The sequence below is a fragment of the Eschrichtius robustus genome, chromosome 1 (genome assembly GCF_028021215.1).
Source record: "Eschrichtius robustus isolate mEscRob2 chromosome 1, mEscRob2.pri, whole genome shotgun sequence".
Lineage (NCBI taxonomy): Eukaryota > Metazoa > Chordata > Mammalia > Artiodactyla > Eschrichtiidae > Eschrichtius > Eschrichtius robustus.
Window position 1 is genome coordinate 31148788 of NC_090824.1, and position 16001 is coordinate 31164788.

Sequence of the window (16001 nt, forward strand, 5' to 3'; positions counted from 1 at the left end):
GTTGTGGTCAGAAAAGATGCTTGATATGACTTCAATTTTCTTAAATTTACTGAGGCTTGATTTGTGACACATGATATGATCTATCCCAGAGAATGCTCTGTGCACACTTGAGAAGAAAGTGTATTCTGCTGTTTTTGGATGGAATGTCCTATAAATATCAATTAAATCTATCTGGTCTGTTGTATCATTTAAAGCTTCTGTTTCCTTATTTATTTTCATTTTGGATGATCTGTCCATTGATGTAAGTGAGGTGTTAAAGTCCCCCACTATTATTGTGTTACTGTCGTTTTCCTCTTTTATAGCTGGTAGCAGTTGCCTTATGTATTGAGGTGCTCCTTTGTTGGGTGCATATATATTTAAAATTGTTATATCTTCTTCTTGGATTGATCCCTTGATCATTATGTAGTGTCCTTCCTTGTCTCTTGTAACATTCTTTATTTTAAAGTCTATTTTATCTGATGTGAGTATTGCTACTCCAGCTTTCTTTTGATTTCCATTTGCATGGAATATCTTTTTCCATCCCCTCACTTTCAGTCTGAATGTGTCCCTAGGTCTGAAGTGGGTCTCTTGTAGACAGCATATATATGGGTCTTGTTTTTGTATTCATTCAGCAAGCCTGTGTCTTTTGTTTGGAGCATTTAATCCATTCACGTTTAAGGTAATTATCAATACGTGTGTTCCTATGGCCATTTTCTTAATTGTTTTGGGTTTGTTTTTGTAGGTCCTTTTCTTCTCTTGTGTTTCCCACTTAGACAAGTTCCTTTAGCATTTGTTGTAGAGCTGGTTTGGTGGTGGTGAATTCTCTTAACTTTTGCTTGTCTGTAAAGCTTTTGATTTCTCCACTGAATCTGGATGAGATCCTTGCCGGGTAATCTTGGTTGTAGGTTCTTCCCTTTCATCACTTTAAGTATATCATGCCACTCTCTTCTGGCTTGTAGAGTTTCTGCTGAGAAATCAGCTGTTAACCTTATGGGAGTTCCCTTGGATGTTATTTGTCGTTTTTCCCTTGCTGCTTTCAATAATTTTTCTTTGTCTTTAATTTTTGCCAGTTCGATTACTATGTGTCTCGGCGTGTTTCTCCTTGGGTTTATCCTGTATGGGACTCTCTGCGCTTCCTGGACTTGGGTGGCTCCTTTCTTTCCCATGTTAGGGAAGTTTTCAACTATAATCTCTTCAAATATTTTCTTGGGTCCTTTCTCTGTCTCTTCCTCTTCTGGGACCCCTATAATGCGAATGTCGTTGCGTTTAATGTTGTCCCAGAGGTCTCTTAGGCTCTCTTCATTTCTTTTCATCCTTTTTTCTTTATTCTGTTCCGCAGCAGTGAATTCCACCATTCTGTCTTCCAGGTCACTTATCTGTTCTTCTGCCTCAGTTATTCTGCTATTGATTCCTTTCTAGGGTATTTTTCATTTCAGTTATTGTATTGTTTATCTCCGTTTGTTTTTTATTTCTTCTAGGTGTTTGTTCTTTAATTCTTCTAGGTCTTTGTTAAACATTTCTTGCATCTTCTCAATCTTTGCCTCCATTCTATTTCTGAGGTCCTGGATCATCTTCACTATCATTATTCTGAATTCTTTTTCTGGAAGGTTGCCTATCTCCACTACATTTAGTTGTTTTTCTGGGGTTTTATCTTGTTCCTTCATCTGGTACACAGCCCTCTGCCTTTTCATCTTGTCTATCTTTCTGTGAATGTGGTTTTTGTTCCACAGGCTGCAGGATTGTAGTTCTTCTTGCTTCTGCTGTCTGCCCTCTGGTGGATGAGGCTATCTAAGAGGCTTGTGCAAGTTTCCTGATGGGAGGGACTGATGATGGGTAGAGCTGACTGTTGCTCTGGTGGGCAGAGCTCAGTAAAACTTTAATCCGCTTGACTGCTGATGGGTGGGGCTGGGTTCCCTCCCTGTTGGTTGTTTGGCCTGAGGCAACCCAACACTGGAGCCTACCTGGGCTGTTTGGTGGGGCTAATGGCTTACTCTGGGAGGGCTCACGCCAAGGAGTACTTCCCAGAACTTCTGCTGCCAGTATCCTTGTCCCCACCGAGAGCCACAGCCACCGCCTGCCTCTGCAGGAGACCCTCCAACACTAGCAGGTAGGTCTGGTTCAGTCTCCCCTGGGGTCACTGTTCCTTCCCCTGGGTCCCAATGTGCACACTACTTTGTGTGTGCCCTCCAAGAGTGGAGTCTGTTTCCCCCAGTCCTGTTGAAGTCCTGCAATCAAATTCCACTAGCCTTCAAAGTCTGATTCTCTAGGAATTCCTCTTGTTGCTGGACCCCCAGGTTGGGAACCTGATGTGGGGCTCAGAACCTTCACTCCAGTGGGTGGACTTCTGTGGTATAAGTGTTCTCCAGTCTGTGAGTCACCCACCCAGCGGTTATGGGATTTGATTTTGCTGTGATTGCGCCCGTCCTGCCGTCTCATTGTGGCTTCTCCTTTGTCTTTGGATGTGGGGTATCTTTTTTGGTGAGTTCCAGTGCCTTCCTGTTGATGATTGTCCAGCAGCTAGTTGTGATTCTGGTGTTCTCGCAAGAGGGAGTGAGAGTGCATCCTTCTACTCTGCCATCTTGGTTCCTAAAATATTATGTACTCTTTTTATGTTTGGCTTCTCTTACTCTGCATAATGTTTGAGATTCATTCTTGTTGTGGCATCTAACAGTAGATCATTTCTTTTTATTGCTAAGTAATATTCTATCTGTTGATGAACACTGGAGTTTGCAGTTTGGGGCTATAGAATGGCTATGCACACTTGTGTGTAAGTCTTTGCATGGCCATACACATTCATTCTCTTGGATAAATACGTAGGAGTGGAGTTGCTGCATCATATGCCAAGTGTGTACTAATCCTTTAACATATAAGCCTTCTGTGGATTTTCATGGGTACATATGAACTTTGGAGATGACCAGTACTGACTGACACATCTATCTTTTCCTGGCCTGAGAGTCCCTCACTGGCAACCCACCATCTGGTCAAAGTGATGTGCAGTGAATGGCTGTTGCTTGTTACTTTACAGGTCAATCTCGCCCTCCTCAAAGGTGTATGTGAACCACAGAACTTCTCCAGGTTGCATCTGTGTTCTCATCTCCTCCCCTCCCCCAGCCCTCCATGGCCCCCAGTTCCCAAGTCCACCTCCTTACCCTCCCTGTTTGTCACTGTTGCTGTCTGTCATGGCCAATGATGACAGTGTGCTATACCCAACTGTGTTGGGCCTGATTATAAGGTGGAGAACCACTGTCACAGGCTAAAAATACATGTGAGGAAATGGACTGGGAGCAACAGGCAAGAGCACTTGTAGGGAGAGATAAGGACAGAGACGTAAGGATCAGAAAATACAGAGAGCCTGTGCCTCAGTTCCTCTCTGCCAGATGGAGATAAAATACCTGTCATAACGTTCAGAATTAACTGTTAGTTAGTCATGCTACATAAAAGAGTATTTCTTATGTAGCAGATACACAATACCTTTTGAGAAATTCTGAAGTTTTATCACATTTTAATATGAAGTCATTATCTTTTTCTTTTCAATACATTGAATTTTGTCTTGAAACTCTAAAGCTAGGCTGAAGATGGACAATTCTATTTGATTCCTATTGTACATTTTCCCCATCACCCTCAAAATAGTATTCTTTTCACAGAGATTTTCAAATACTATAGCCCTTATTAGTAATGTTCCTAAATAATTTGGGGTGTTAACTTCATTGCAACACGTTTTATCTTACTTTATTGTATTTTTTGGCTGTGTCGGGTCTTAGTTGTGGCATGCGGAGTCTTCACTGAGGCATGCGGGATCTTTCGTTGTGGTGCATGGGCTTCTCTCTAGTTGTGGTGTGGGGGTTTTCTCTCTCTAGTTGTGGTGCGTGGGTTTTCTCTCTCTAGTTGTGGTGCACGGGCTCCACAACACATGGGCTCTGTAGTTTGTGGCGTGCGAGCTCAGTAGTTGTGGCACGTGGGCTCAGCTGTCCCGCAGCATGTGGGATCTTAGTTCCCCAACCAGGGATCGAACCCGTGCCCCCTGCATTGGGTTGCAGATTCTTTATCACTGGACCACCAGGTAACTCCCTATTCTAGCACTTTAGATCATACTAAAATCATTTGAAGAGTAATTCACCCTTTATTTGAGGGAAAGAGTCATCCAGATTTGAGCACAGCAGATGTATTTTAATGAATATTGTCATGTGCTGTCTATCGTCAGATCTCATCATTACTGTCAAGTGGAATGATTAGAGCAGCAAGTGCCAGTGTTTAATTTCAAAATATATTCTTAAAGTGATCCAGGGCTTTAGATATGCATTTTGGAGCCCTCATTTTCATTTTATTACCTTACTAGGATTATTTAATTAAGGCTGAATCTGTCCTAACCATCTATTACTCTATACAACATGCTGAATGGAGCTCATAGTTCAGTAACAGCAGCACTTACAAGACTCCTGAGATGCTATCACACTGCACCAGGAGTCAGCTACATCCACCCGCAGAACAGGAATGAATTACAATCACGTGAAGTCAAAGCAACCATTACAGGGGCCATAGGTATTTATTTCCAGTTTATCACTGCTTGCATTTTTCCTCAAGATCATGCCCAGGTCACTCTCTAATATTAACGTTCAAATTTACTGTTAGAAACACAGGTTTAGGCTCCTAAGATTTAATATCGTGTCATGAATCATGTTTTTCTTTGCTTCAAATCAGAGTATTTCTCAAAAGGATCCTAAGGAACATAATTTGGAAGTCAAGTGAAGAAGTACCATTAAACACCAGTAATGCATTAGAAATTCCCTATTCTTACCTGATGAAGTTTAATGGACATACGAATTCCAGGGACTACTACTTTTCTCAGCAATTCCATGTCAGCAAAGATCCATTCGTCTCGAATTGAAGAAATACGGAAATCTCCCTTAAATAGGGCATGCAATCCATAGAGGAATGACTCTAAATTACTGTTAAGATTAGAGATAAAAGTTTACATATTTTAACAAAGGTCTTCCATTACACTGATTCTAACATCTGGTTATGCATCAGAAGAATGTGGGAGTGTTTTGAAGATACAAATGCCAAGAACTAATGTAAGCAACCCTGAATCAGAATCACAAGGGACAGGGCCTGTTTGACCTGGGACCCTTGTTAATGAACTACTATAATAGTGAGTCCCTGAAAATAAACAACAGGCAAAGACACTGTAACTTAAAAGAAAGTAACGAGGGCCTAATGGAAAACATGTAGGAATCACAGAAGAAACTTAAAATATGTGGCATTTCTTAATTCTAATTCAATTGGATGTATATGTCAAGAAATCCAGTTTATATTTAGAGTCCCCAAATCTAATGTACCACTATATTAACAGTATAAATGCTGTGAACAAAAATTGCAAGGAGAAATGGAAAAATAAAAAGAAGTGAATTGTTAGAAAATAGATGTATATGGGAAGAGACCAATCATACGTTATGAGTTGATTGTTTCTTAAAATGTCTTAAATCTATTAAATTCTCATTATCTATAGTTGCCCACAAGTGTGAATCTTAAAAGCCAGTTCTGTTAACCACTTAGAACTCCACTGTGTTCGGCAAAAAGATCTATACAATACAATACCCAAAGAGGCGTTTGCAATAAATTAGCACAGAATGCTTCCATTAAAAACTATTTCAGATTTTTCAGATTTCAGTTATAGAGCTTCCCAGTCTCCTTCTGAAAACAGAAATGCCTTCCTTACCTGGACATATGGTGGGATGCAGTCCCCAAAGCTCTCCGTCCCAGAACACAGAGTCCATAACAAAGAGTCACCAGGGATGAATCTTTGTCCACATCCAGTGGCTTTAAAAAACAAAAAAACAAAGAATGGGGTGACGGGGTCAAAAGGCACAAATTTCCAGTTATAAAATGAATGTCATGGTGATGTAATGTACAGCACAATGACTACAGTTTACTAATACTGTATTGCATATTTGAAAACTACTGAGAGAGTAGATCTTAAAAGTTCTCGTCACAAGGAAAAAATAATTCTGTAACTATGTACAGTGAAAGATGTTAACTAGACTTATTGTGGTGATCACTTTGCAATATACACAAATATGGAATAATTATGTTGTACACCTGAAACTAATTAATGTTATGTCAATTACACCTCATTAAAAAAAAGGAAAAACAAAAGAATGTTAAGTTATCAGAAAGGAATATGAGTATTTAACAAATCAGAAGCTATCTATTTAATAAATCAGAGAAGTTAAGGAACTCAACTAGTACATACTTTCTATCTCTTCAGATAAAAGTTCTAATGAAAAGAAACTTAACAAAACAGCATAAAATGAAGTGTGAATGTGTATGAGAAGGTTCTTTGGAATCTTTAAATAAAATCTAATACTTTATAATAATACTAGAACATACTAAAAAAAAAAGTGGCTGTATTACAGAGTATTAGGATATTAGCTAAACATCTCAAAGTACTTGTTGATATACATCATTACTGATACTGTCCTCTCCTGAAAAATATAGTATTCTATCTATATAGCCTATTAGTGACTATAACCACAGTAAAGAAAATCAAATTGATATCCGTAGAATACTGCTTCCCCTCAACCTTTTAATTTTTCAACAACTGCATACCTTGATTATTGACTATTACATATATATTATATATTAAAAATATATAATATAATAATTATATATATATACACAAGCAAAATGGTATACTTTATATAATACTACAGAAAATCTTGGTAGCATCTCAATGACTGAGAAACAATCTAAAGCAGTGGTTCCCAAAGTGTAATCTTGGGACACAACATGAGAATCATCTGGGAACTTATTAGAAATGCAAATTCTTGAGCCACTTCAGACCTATGAAGTCATATTCTGAAGGTGGTGTCCACCAATCACACTCCAGGCGATTCTAACGCATGCTAAAGTTGAAGAATCATGGATCTAGGCTGATAATGAACTTAATTATTCTAACTTTGCCAATGGTATATATATTTGGCTTTATAAACCATTAACTTATAAACAAAAAAGGGCAGTTGTCTAAGATACTAACTTAATATAGCTTGGTTAGTTAATTACCATTAATTGCATAATTCAGTTAACAATAGTAACTGTGTAGGAGATCCTACATTTCTTTCTTTTCTGTCTCCCTCCCTTCCCCACCCAGTCAACTTTATATGCTGAAAATGTATTGCTTTTGTGATGGGAAAAAAAATTTTTTTTTTTGGCTGCACCACGTGGCATGTGGGAATCTTAGTTCCCTGACCACATATTGAACCCGTGCCCCCTGCAGTGGAAGTGCAGAGTCTTAACCACTGGATCGCCAGGGTAGTCCAAAATATTTTTTTATTTTACATTTAGTTCAGGCCTCTGCTACTGGCCAAGACAGAGTAATAAAGGCCGGATTTACCCCTTGCACCTGAAATGACCAAGAAAAGAATATATTGAGACATTGGATACTAATCCCTGAGAAATGGGAAACCCTACAAGAGTTTCCAGGCTGTAGTACAAGTAAGAGGAACACAGGTAGAGCCTCCTCTAGCGGTCTCCAAGTTGAGGAGATAGCTGGGAGTCCGGGGAGGTCAAGGTGGCTAGAGTTTGCAAGGCAAAGTGCCAAGGAGAGACCTACATACAGAGAGCAAGCTCTGGAGATCTGCAGAGGATCCCTCTTGAGTCCAGCAGATTACTGATCAGCACATGCAGCAAAGGTCCAAGGCTGAGAACAGAACCATCAGAAAAAAAGCAGAAAGGAACAATGGGAAATTCTATGATTGGCTAGAGTGCTCAAAAGAATACTGTCTCAGTAATGGGGAAAAATTAGCCCCAGACTAAAGGCTGCTTTTGTCCCTCCTAAGAAAGCTTAAAAGTAAACCCTGAAAAGATCAAACTGTCCCCAAGGAATTTAACTGTGTCACAGAATAAGGTCAATAATATTTATGGGAATACAAAAATATCCAACACTCATCAAGGTAAAATTCATAAAGTCTAGCATCCAATCAAAAATTGTCAGGCATGCAAACTAGCAGGAAAATAGGACCCACAATTAGAAAAATAATCAATTAATCAGTCAAAACTGACCCAGAAATGACACAGATGTTAGAATTAGTCAACAAGGACATTAAAAGAGTTATTATAACTGCATTCCATAAGTTCAAAAAGATAAGAGGAATGACAGCATGCTAGTAGAGACATGAAAGGTTTATATCAGTATAAAATACACAAGGAATTCCCTGGTGGTCCAGTGGTTATGACTCCACGCTTCCACCACTGGGGGGCTGGTTTCAATCTCTGATTAGGAAACTAAGATCCCGAAAGCCCCACAGCGCAGCCAAAAAAAAAAAAAAAATTAAACCGCAAAAAATACAAAAAAATGCAATGTCTGAGAATAAAAAAAATACACTGCATGAGATTAATGGCATATTAAACAATGCAGAAGAAAAAATAAATGATCTAACAAATATAACAGAAACTATGCAAAATTAAGCACAGAGACAAAAAAAGACTAAAAAAAAAATACAGAGCATCAGTGAGCTGTAGGACAACTTAAGGCAGCCTAATATAAATGTTAACTGGAGTTCCCCAGAAAAGGGAAACAGGAAGACAGGAAAAGAATTTGAAAAAAATAATCACCAAAATATTTCTAAATCTGATGAAAATGATATATACCTAGGGATTCAAGTAGCTCAATGAACTCCAAGAACAAGAAACATTAAGAAGACAGCACCAAGGTACATCATAATTAAACTGCTTGGGACTTCCCTGGTGGTCTAATGGCTAAGACTCCACGCTCCCAATACAGGGGGCCCAGGTTCGATCCCTAGTCAGGGGATCTGGTCCCACATGCTGCAACTAAGAGTTCACATGCTGCAACTAAGAGTTCGCATGCTGCAATGAAGATCCCGCGTGCAGCAATGAAGATCCCGCGTGCAGCAACTAAGACCCAGCACAGCCAAATAAATAAATAAATTGCTTAAAACTAGTGATGAAGAGAAAATCTTAAAAGCAGCCAGTAAAAAAAGACATCATTATGTGGTACATACAGGCATACATTGTTTTATTGCGCTTTGCATATACTGTGTTTTTTTTTTTTTTTTTAACAGCTTGAAGGGTTGTGGCAATGTTGCTTTGAGCAAGTCTATTGGCATCATTTTTTCCAATGGTATTTGCTCACTTTTATGCCTCTGGGTCACATTTTGGTAATTCTCAAAATATTTCAAACCGTCCACCAGCAAAAAGATTATGATTTACTGAAGGCTCAGATGATGGTTAGTATTTTTTAGCAATAATGTATTTTGAAATTAAGTAACGTACATGGTTACAGTTTTAGACATAATGCTATTGCACACTTAGTATACTTCATAACATTTACAATTGGGAAAAAAACCAATTCGTGTTGACTCGCTTTACTGTGATACTCGCTTTACTGTGATACTCGCTTTACTGTGGTGGTCTGGAACAGAACCTGCAATATCTCTGAGGTGCGCCTTTATTATTTGTCAGAAACAATGCAAGCCAGAAGGCAGTGTAGCCACATCATTAATGTACTGAGAGAAAAAATAATTGGTTCAACCCTGGTAGCTCTATTTTGTTACTGTTGGAGAAGACATGTGTCTTACATCCTCAAATGCATTAGAAATTCTCACAAAAACTTCTTGCTAATACTAACAACAATGGTGAAAGAAATGTACTATCACTTAAGAAGCAGGAAGCAAAGTCAAGCTGAGACGAATCTTTCCAATTTAGCATTCCAGGTAGTTTTAATGCAGTTAATCCAGGGCTACACTTACAAAAACATTATTTCAAGCTCTTTAGAAGACAGGTACAGCTATTATATGAAAGATTATTTCCTCCTAGAATACATATAATAAGAGAAGGAGGAAAGAATAACTTTTTTATTTCTGTGTAATATGCAAGTTAGAAAACTATCTTGGAAGGAAATTATGGGAAAAAAAGGCTGGAGGCAACTTTATTAACATTCAGATGAGGGTACCAGAATTTGGAGTCAGCAAATCTTCCTGGTTTAATTAACTTCCTTCACTGGGAAAAGGTTATTCTGGGAATGGTGATTCAGAAAACAGAATTCATGGTTTTAAGGAGGTAGGGATAATCTTGTTCAATTTAAAAAACTGGAGAATGAAGGGATTATTTTAATTTTCCTGACAATTTTCTTCTGGAGGGGACTACAAGAGTAGAATATAAGCCAGACTGATCTAGTGATAATAAGCTCTCTGAAAAGACTGGGGATACCCAAGTTTGGAGGTAAACATTTTGAATATGATTTATAAGCAATTAAGAGGATGACTTCCTCGAGGTACATCCAAGACCTCAGCAATAATTTCTAAGAGATTATTTATTCCTTAAAGTTAGGAAGGATGGAGCCTATTCCTGAGTCGGTAGACAGTGAGTTCCTAGCCTAGGTGACAATGGTTAAACCAAACAAAAGTAACCAATATAGTCTAAGCCAGAGAAAGGCTATTAGAATAATATGGTCACCCCAACCGCCCCCACCTCCCCCTCCCCTGCCAAGAAATAAGTCCAAGGATTTGAGAACAGTGTGCAAAGCATTCTAAGTATATATTTCATTTATGAAAAAAAATAAACTGCTTGTTATGTGTTTGAAAGAAGAGAAGATTAGCTTTGAGGGCCTCCATTTCCAGACATTGTCTGCTGGTCCTTTTTCTGAGCTCTTACGAGGTTATTTTATTCTACCTTTTATTCCTTCCTTAAAAATATGCTACTCTGCTCAGTATCTACTGTGCATCCAGTACAAAAGCTCAAAGGCCACTGTTCAAAGAGGAATTACAAGGAGGCTCCCTTTCTTATGGATGAAGTAAGAGAAACAGGCTGATTATGATGGGGTGCCTTACTCTAACTGAGTATCTGTAAAGGAAAGACTAAACTAGGTGCTACATCTAAAGACAGTCAGTGTGTACATCCCAGATCATGATAAAGGCACTGGTTGTCAAAGTGGCTCACTATGCTCCATGGTACAGAGTGATCCTGTACATCGGACGCTGGTGGTTCAACGACACAAGACTTGGCACTCTGCCTTGGTACTGTGGTTGTGGTACCTGGGGTCGACAGGGGCAGCAACACTGCCACAAGAGCCATGGGACCCAGGAGGAAAACAGTAGTTGGTGAAGTCTGTGACTCAGCTTACCTTTAGGATAAGACAAGTTATCCTGAAGTGCGGATTACGAACCCCTTGCATTATAATCACCCAGCATGATACAGATCTTGGGTCCCCAGCCTAGACCTACAGAATAAGAATCTCACAGGCAAGGCCCATGAATCTGCATTTTTACACACTCCTGTATCATTTTTACCCATGTTAACATTTTAAAGTCAGTAGTCTAGATGAACATTGTCCAGTATGGTAGCCACTAGCCTAAATTTAATTGACTTAAATTTAAATCAATTAAAATTAAATTGAAAAATTCATTTCCTTAGTCATACTGGCTACATTTCAAGTGTCTCATAATCTACCATATGTGGTGGGTTAGTAATTACCATATTGGAACAACACAGAATGTTTCAATCATTGCAGAAAATTCTATTAGCACTGGATTAGACTTTGGATTTGGGACAAAGATATTAACTTAACCTTAAGTCTGCTGTGTGTGTTTGGGGGCTTGGGGCTGGGGATGCTCCAAAACGCAGTCTTTAAGAAGGTGCTACACGTAATCTACAACCTGAATCTGTGTGTATGTCCGTACCTGCACAGGGTGGAGGTTGCTATTTGGACAGTGAGATTATGACACTGCAGATGAAAGAATGAGAGAGGTCGCTTACTCTAACCTGTTTTGGCAGAGTTGGTTTGGCCCAACCATAATGAACTAGACAGGTTCTCTTACCCAGATAGTTAGAAAGGGGAAAGTCTAGAAAAACCAACCTCATGATAACAAATAGAGGTATTCTTTCCATCTTTGGAAAAACAGATTCAAAGAGTTATAAATGAAATAAACTCTACCTTTGCTCTTCGGGAAGAGCAATACTCTATCCAGTTGAGGTAAATCACACAGAAACTCTCCCTGGATATGCCTGCAAGTCGATGGTCATAGTCTTCATCAATGTTTGGATTAAACGTTGGGTCCACATCAACGTAATTTCGATCTGCACACAGACGTAGTCCTTCCTGCATCGTCTCATTAGCCAGCCACTCCTCCAGTTTAGAAGAAGTTGTAACATAATAAATGATACCCTAAGTGAGGAAAAGATAAAAAACAAAACAAAACTCAGGCTAAATCACAATCTGAATTAAACCTAAGTCCTCAGTAAATTAATTCCAACTGTTTACACTGATAGTAGGAATCAAAAATGTATATTCCAGCTCAATACTGTAAGTATACTATTTTAAGAATGCTATAGAATTACATCTCAGGCCTTCCTGGATAAAAAAAAATTAATTTAATACTTTTAAAATCACAACCATAAATTCAAGAAGGCAACTTCAAAACAACTCCAGTCCACTGATTTTAGGATATTCTAAAAACAATTCTGTCTACTGAATTTAGGATCTTTTAAGAGAAATGAAAAACCTTTACTGTGGTGTACTTATTTTGAGAAATTTCTCACAGAAAGCTATTAAACCATCTTGTGATCCTAGGTCAGGTTATAAAAATATAACTAATAAATAAAGCAATAGAGATATACATCTTTAGAGATAGGAAATTCCACACACAAATGCACACGTTAAAAAATGTTGTAAAGTCAATTTCTTTAGCTTCCTGAGGTTGGGTTTAACCAAACATTCAACAGAGGACTCAGGCTTCAACCCAATCAGCACAAATAAGGTGGTACATAGAGGTAATAACACATGAATCATTAAGATTTAGCATACGTTTTTCCTCTTGAAAATGTTGCCTTAGCCTGTAAACCCCCAGTTATAACCATGCTGTACTTCTGTAAAATCTTAGCAAAAACAGAATACCTGTGCAGTAAAGAACTAATCTTGCCCAAAGAGAGGTTTGGCCTTTGCACTTGGGTTCTGGGAGGTAACCTCTAATCCCATGCAATGTCCTGCCTGATAAGAGAGTCTTTATTTAGCTGGAGGCTTAGAACCATGAGCTCTAGAGGATCAGGAGACTAAGGCTGGCCACGTGGGTGGTCAAACAAGTCTAAATGACAGTGTGTCAAGACAAACTCTGCCCACTGAGGCTCAGGCAAGCTTCCTTGGCTGGCAACACTCTGTAGGTATTCTCTCACATCGTTCCTGGGAGAAATAAACATTGTCTACACAACTCCATTGGGAGAGGACAACTGGAAGTTCAGGCCTTAGTGTCTCTAGACCCTGCCCTATGTGCCTCTTCCCTTGGCAGATTATAACCTGTATCCTTCCACTGTAATAAGTTCCAACCATGAGTATAATGGCTTTGCTGAGTTCTGTGAGTCCTTCTAGCAAATTATTGAACCTGATTGTGGTTTCAGGGTCTTGGGGACCCTGAAATTGCAATTGGTGTCAAATGTGAGGGTGTTTTTGGAGACCTCCCAAATCTTGCAATACTTTCATTCAGTTTGTTGAAAGCAGTGCAAAGCAGTGGTTAACAGCAAGGACTCAGGAGTCAGACAAGCCTGGGTTTTAAATCCCCAACTCCACTTGCTAGTTAGACGACTTCGGCGAAGTTAACTTTCGATCCTTAACTTGTTTATATGTAAAACAGGGACATAATACTCCTTTAGAGAATTAGGTAAGATATACATATCATATATATACATGCGTGTATGTGTGTACTCCTTAACGCAGTACCTAAAAGATATGCACTACAGATGGTAGCTATTAATATTAATGAACAAATGTAATAAGTTTCACTAAAGAAGGAAATAGCAAGACCTTCATAGGTATAATTTACTGACTGTACCGGATACTAGAGAATTTAAATCACTACTTAGAAGCAAAGCACAAGTTAAAAAAACAAACGTGTGTGTGTGTGTGCGCGCCCGTGTGCATATACGTGTCTTTTCCAAGAGCCTCTGATACCAGATCTAAGTAGGCACATATCCTTACCTTGACATAGTAAGTGGTGAGTACTTTCCGAAGATCAAAGACTTGAAGCATAGAAGCAGCACTATTGTCAGTGATGCTATAACCCTCCAAAATATACTTGGTGACTATCACTTCCCAAGCTAGCCAGCGCTGGCTAAATGCAGCATTAAATGAAAGCGCATGAGGAATATGGCCAGGTTCACAACAGCAAAATCCTTCATCTTCCTCAACACCTTCAGTAATGGCCTCCACTTCCCGTTGTTGACAGTAAGTACCTTAGAGAGAGAGAGAGAAAGCACTTACGACAAAGGGGAAAGAAACATGAGGTGAAAAAAACATGAGGTGGAAAAATGAATGCTTCAGAGACATAAGAAACTTAGAAAAAAGACATTTTATTTATAGCAATTGAGAGTATGTGATTGATTTACCTTAGACTGTCCATTAACAAACTGCAGCATGCTCCAGAAAACAGGCATAGTATATGTTCATCTTCTGCAGAATCATAATGTGTACTAGCACATTCAAGGTTCTGAGAATTTGTGCAATAAAGCAACCTTAATTTTGATTCATTGATTCCCAAATTTTTCAAATTTGGGTTTACAACTGCATTCATATCAAATGAAGACCAAATAAGTCAACGTGTGTCTCATGAAGGTCTGAGTTAACTCAAAACTAGAGGAGTGGAACGAGAACTGAATCATCCCAGGGCACACGACACAGACAGACATGCAGAACTCAAAAGAATCTGGGCTGTAGTCTCACCAGCACTGTGTCCACGCTGCAAGCAGAAACAGTATATATACGTCCTGCTTACTTGGCTATACAACTTGTAATGGTTCACTATAGTTTAATATTAAATATATAATTACAATTTTTCTCTGTTACCAATTCCAACAATAATTGGATAAGATTACATTACTGGCACTTGAGGCTTATCTGCTGATAAAGTTTCAATTAGGTATCAGGTCTGATTGTTCTGTACTAGCAAACAATTCTTTGAAATTACATTCTTTTATACATGGTACTTATCTAATAGGCATTCTCTGCATTAGTGTTATTGAAATAAAAATAGAAAATCAGATTAAATATAGAATTAGATACACAGCCATCTATGCCAACAACATACCATCCATCACATTCATGTTAATTTTTATTTCATTCTGTGGTCTTGCTTCCATTTAATTTGTAAATTCCTTATAGGACTATAGAGTGATTATAGCTAATTTTATAAAGGCACATATTAAAGTTACATTATAATAAAAATAAATGGGACTTCATAAGAATTTTTTTCTTTTAAAGAGGATATATACAACATCCATATTTAAAACACCACTTTGAGAGAAAAAGATGCCAAGAAATTTAGCCCCCGTTGGTGATGGTGGTGGTGGTGGTATGATGAACGACAAGACTGAGAGGTAAGCTTGGCCAAGCTAATGAGCTGTACTGTCGAGAACTCTATAGAGCCTTCAACAATTTTATTATTTCATTTCTTGTTTAATTATGTTGACGAGCACTTCCACAATAGTGTTACATAGTGGTGAAAAAACTTTGTCTTGAACCTGACATAAACAGGAATGCATGCTGTGGCTGACCATTACACATGACACTGACTACAGATACACATGTACATTTTCTTCAGAATAAGGATGTATGTAATTTTATAAAGTACTTTTGAAACCAATAACGAAAATTAAATTTAACAAATTTGCTTTTAATAATTAATTTAAAGAATGAAAAACGGCTGAATTGGTGAGGGATACTTAAAAATAAAAGTACTGCTGGTTTCTCCTTACTCGGGGCTCTGAGGATTTTTGTATCTATAGTCATAAACGAATTAAACTATAATTACTTTTTTAGCCAGTTCAGTCATATTTTGACATCAGTATTACATTGGTTTTGTACAAGAGAACCTTGAGATATTTTCCTTCCTTATCCATTTGCTAGAATAGATTAGAGAGGGCAGAAGAATTATTCAATTTCTAGAAGAAACTTTCTGAGGCTGGGTTTTTTAAACTGTGGCATGAAGTTGGGTCTATTCCTTAGGTTTTATATGTTTTTA

General features: G+C 38.3%; 1 protein-coding gene across 5 annotated transcripts in view; it reads right to left on the bottom strand.

Annotated features, from left to right (window-relative positions):
• The window catches only part of PCNX1 (pecanex 1), a 167680-nt gene that overhangs the window by 12595 nt on the left and 139084 nt on the right, over positions 1-16001 (bottom strand). For all 5 annotated transcript variants that reach the window (XM_068543493.1, XM_068543484.1, XM_068543467.1 and 2 more), the window contains 4 exons: positions 13964-14217; positions 11930-12160; positions 5696-5796; positions 4775-4925 (listed from right to left, as the gene is read on the bottom strand). In XM_068543493.1, coding sequence (XP_068399594.1) covers positions 4775-4925; positions 5696-5796; positions 11930-12160; positions 13964-14217 — 737 coding nt within the window. The remainder of the gene's footprint in view (positions 1-4774; positions 4926-5695; positions 5797-11929; positions 12161-13963; positions 14218-16001) is intronic.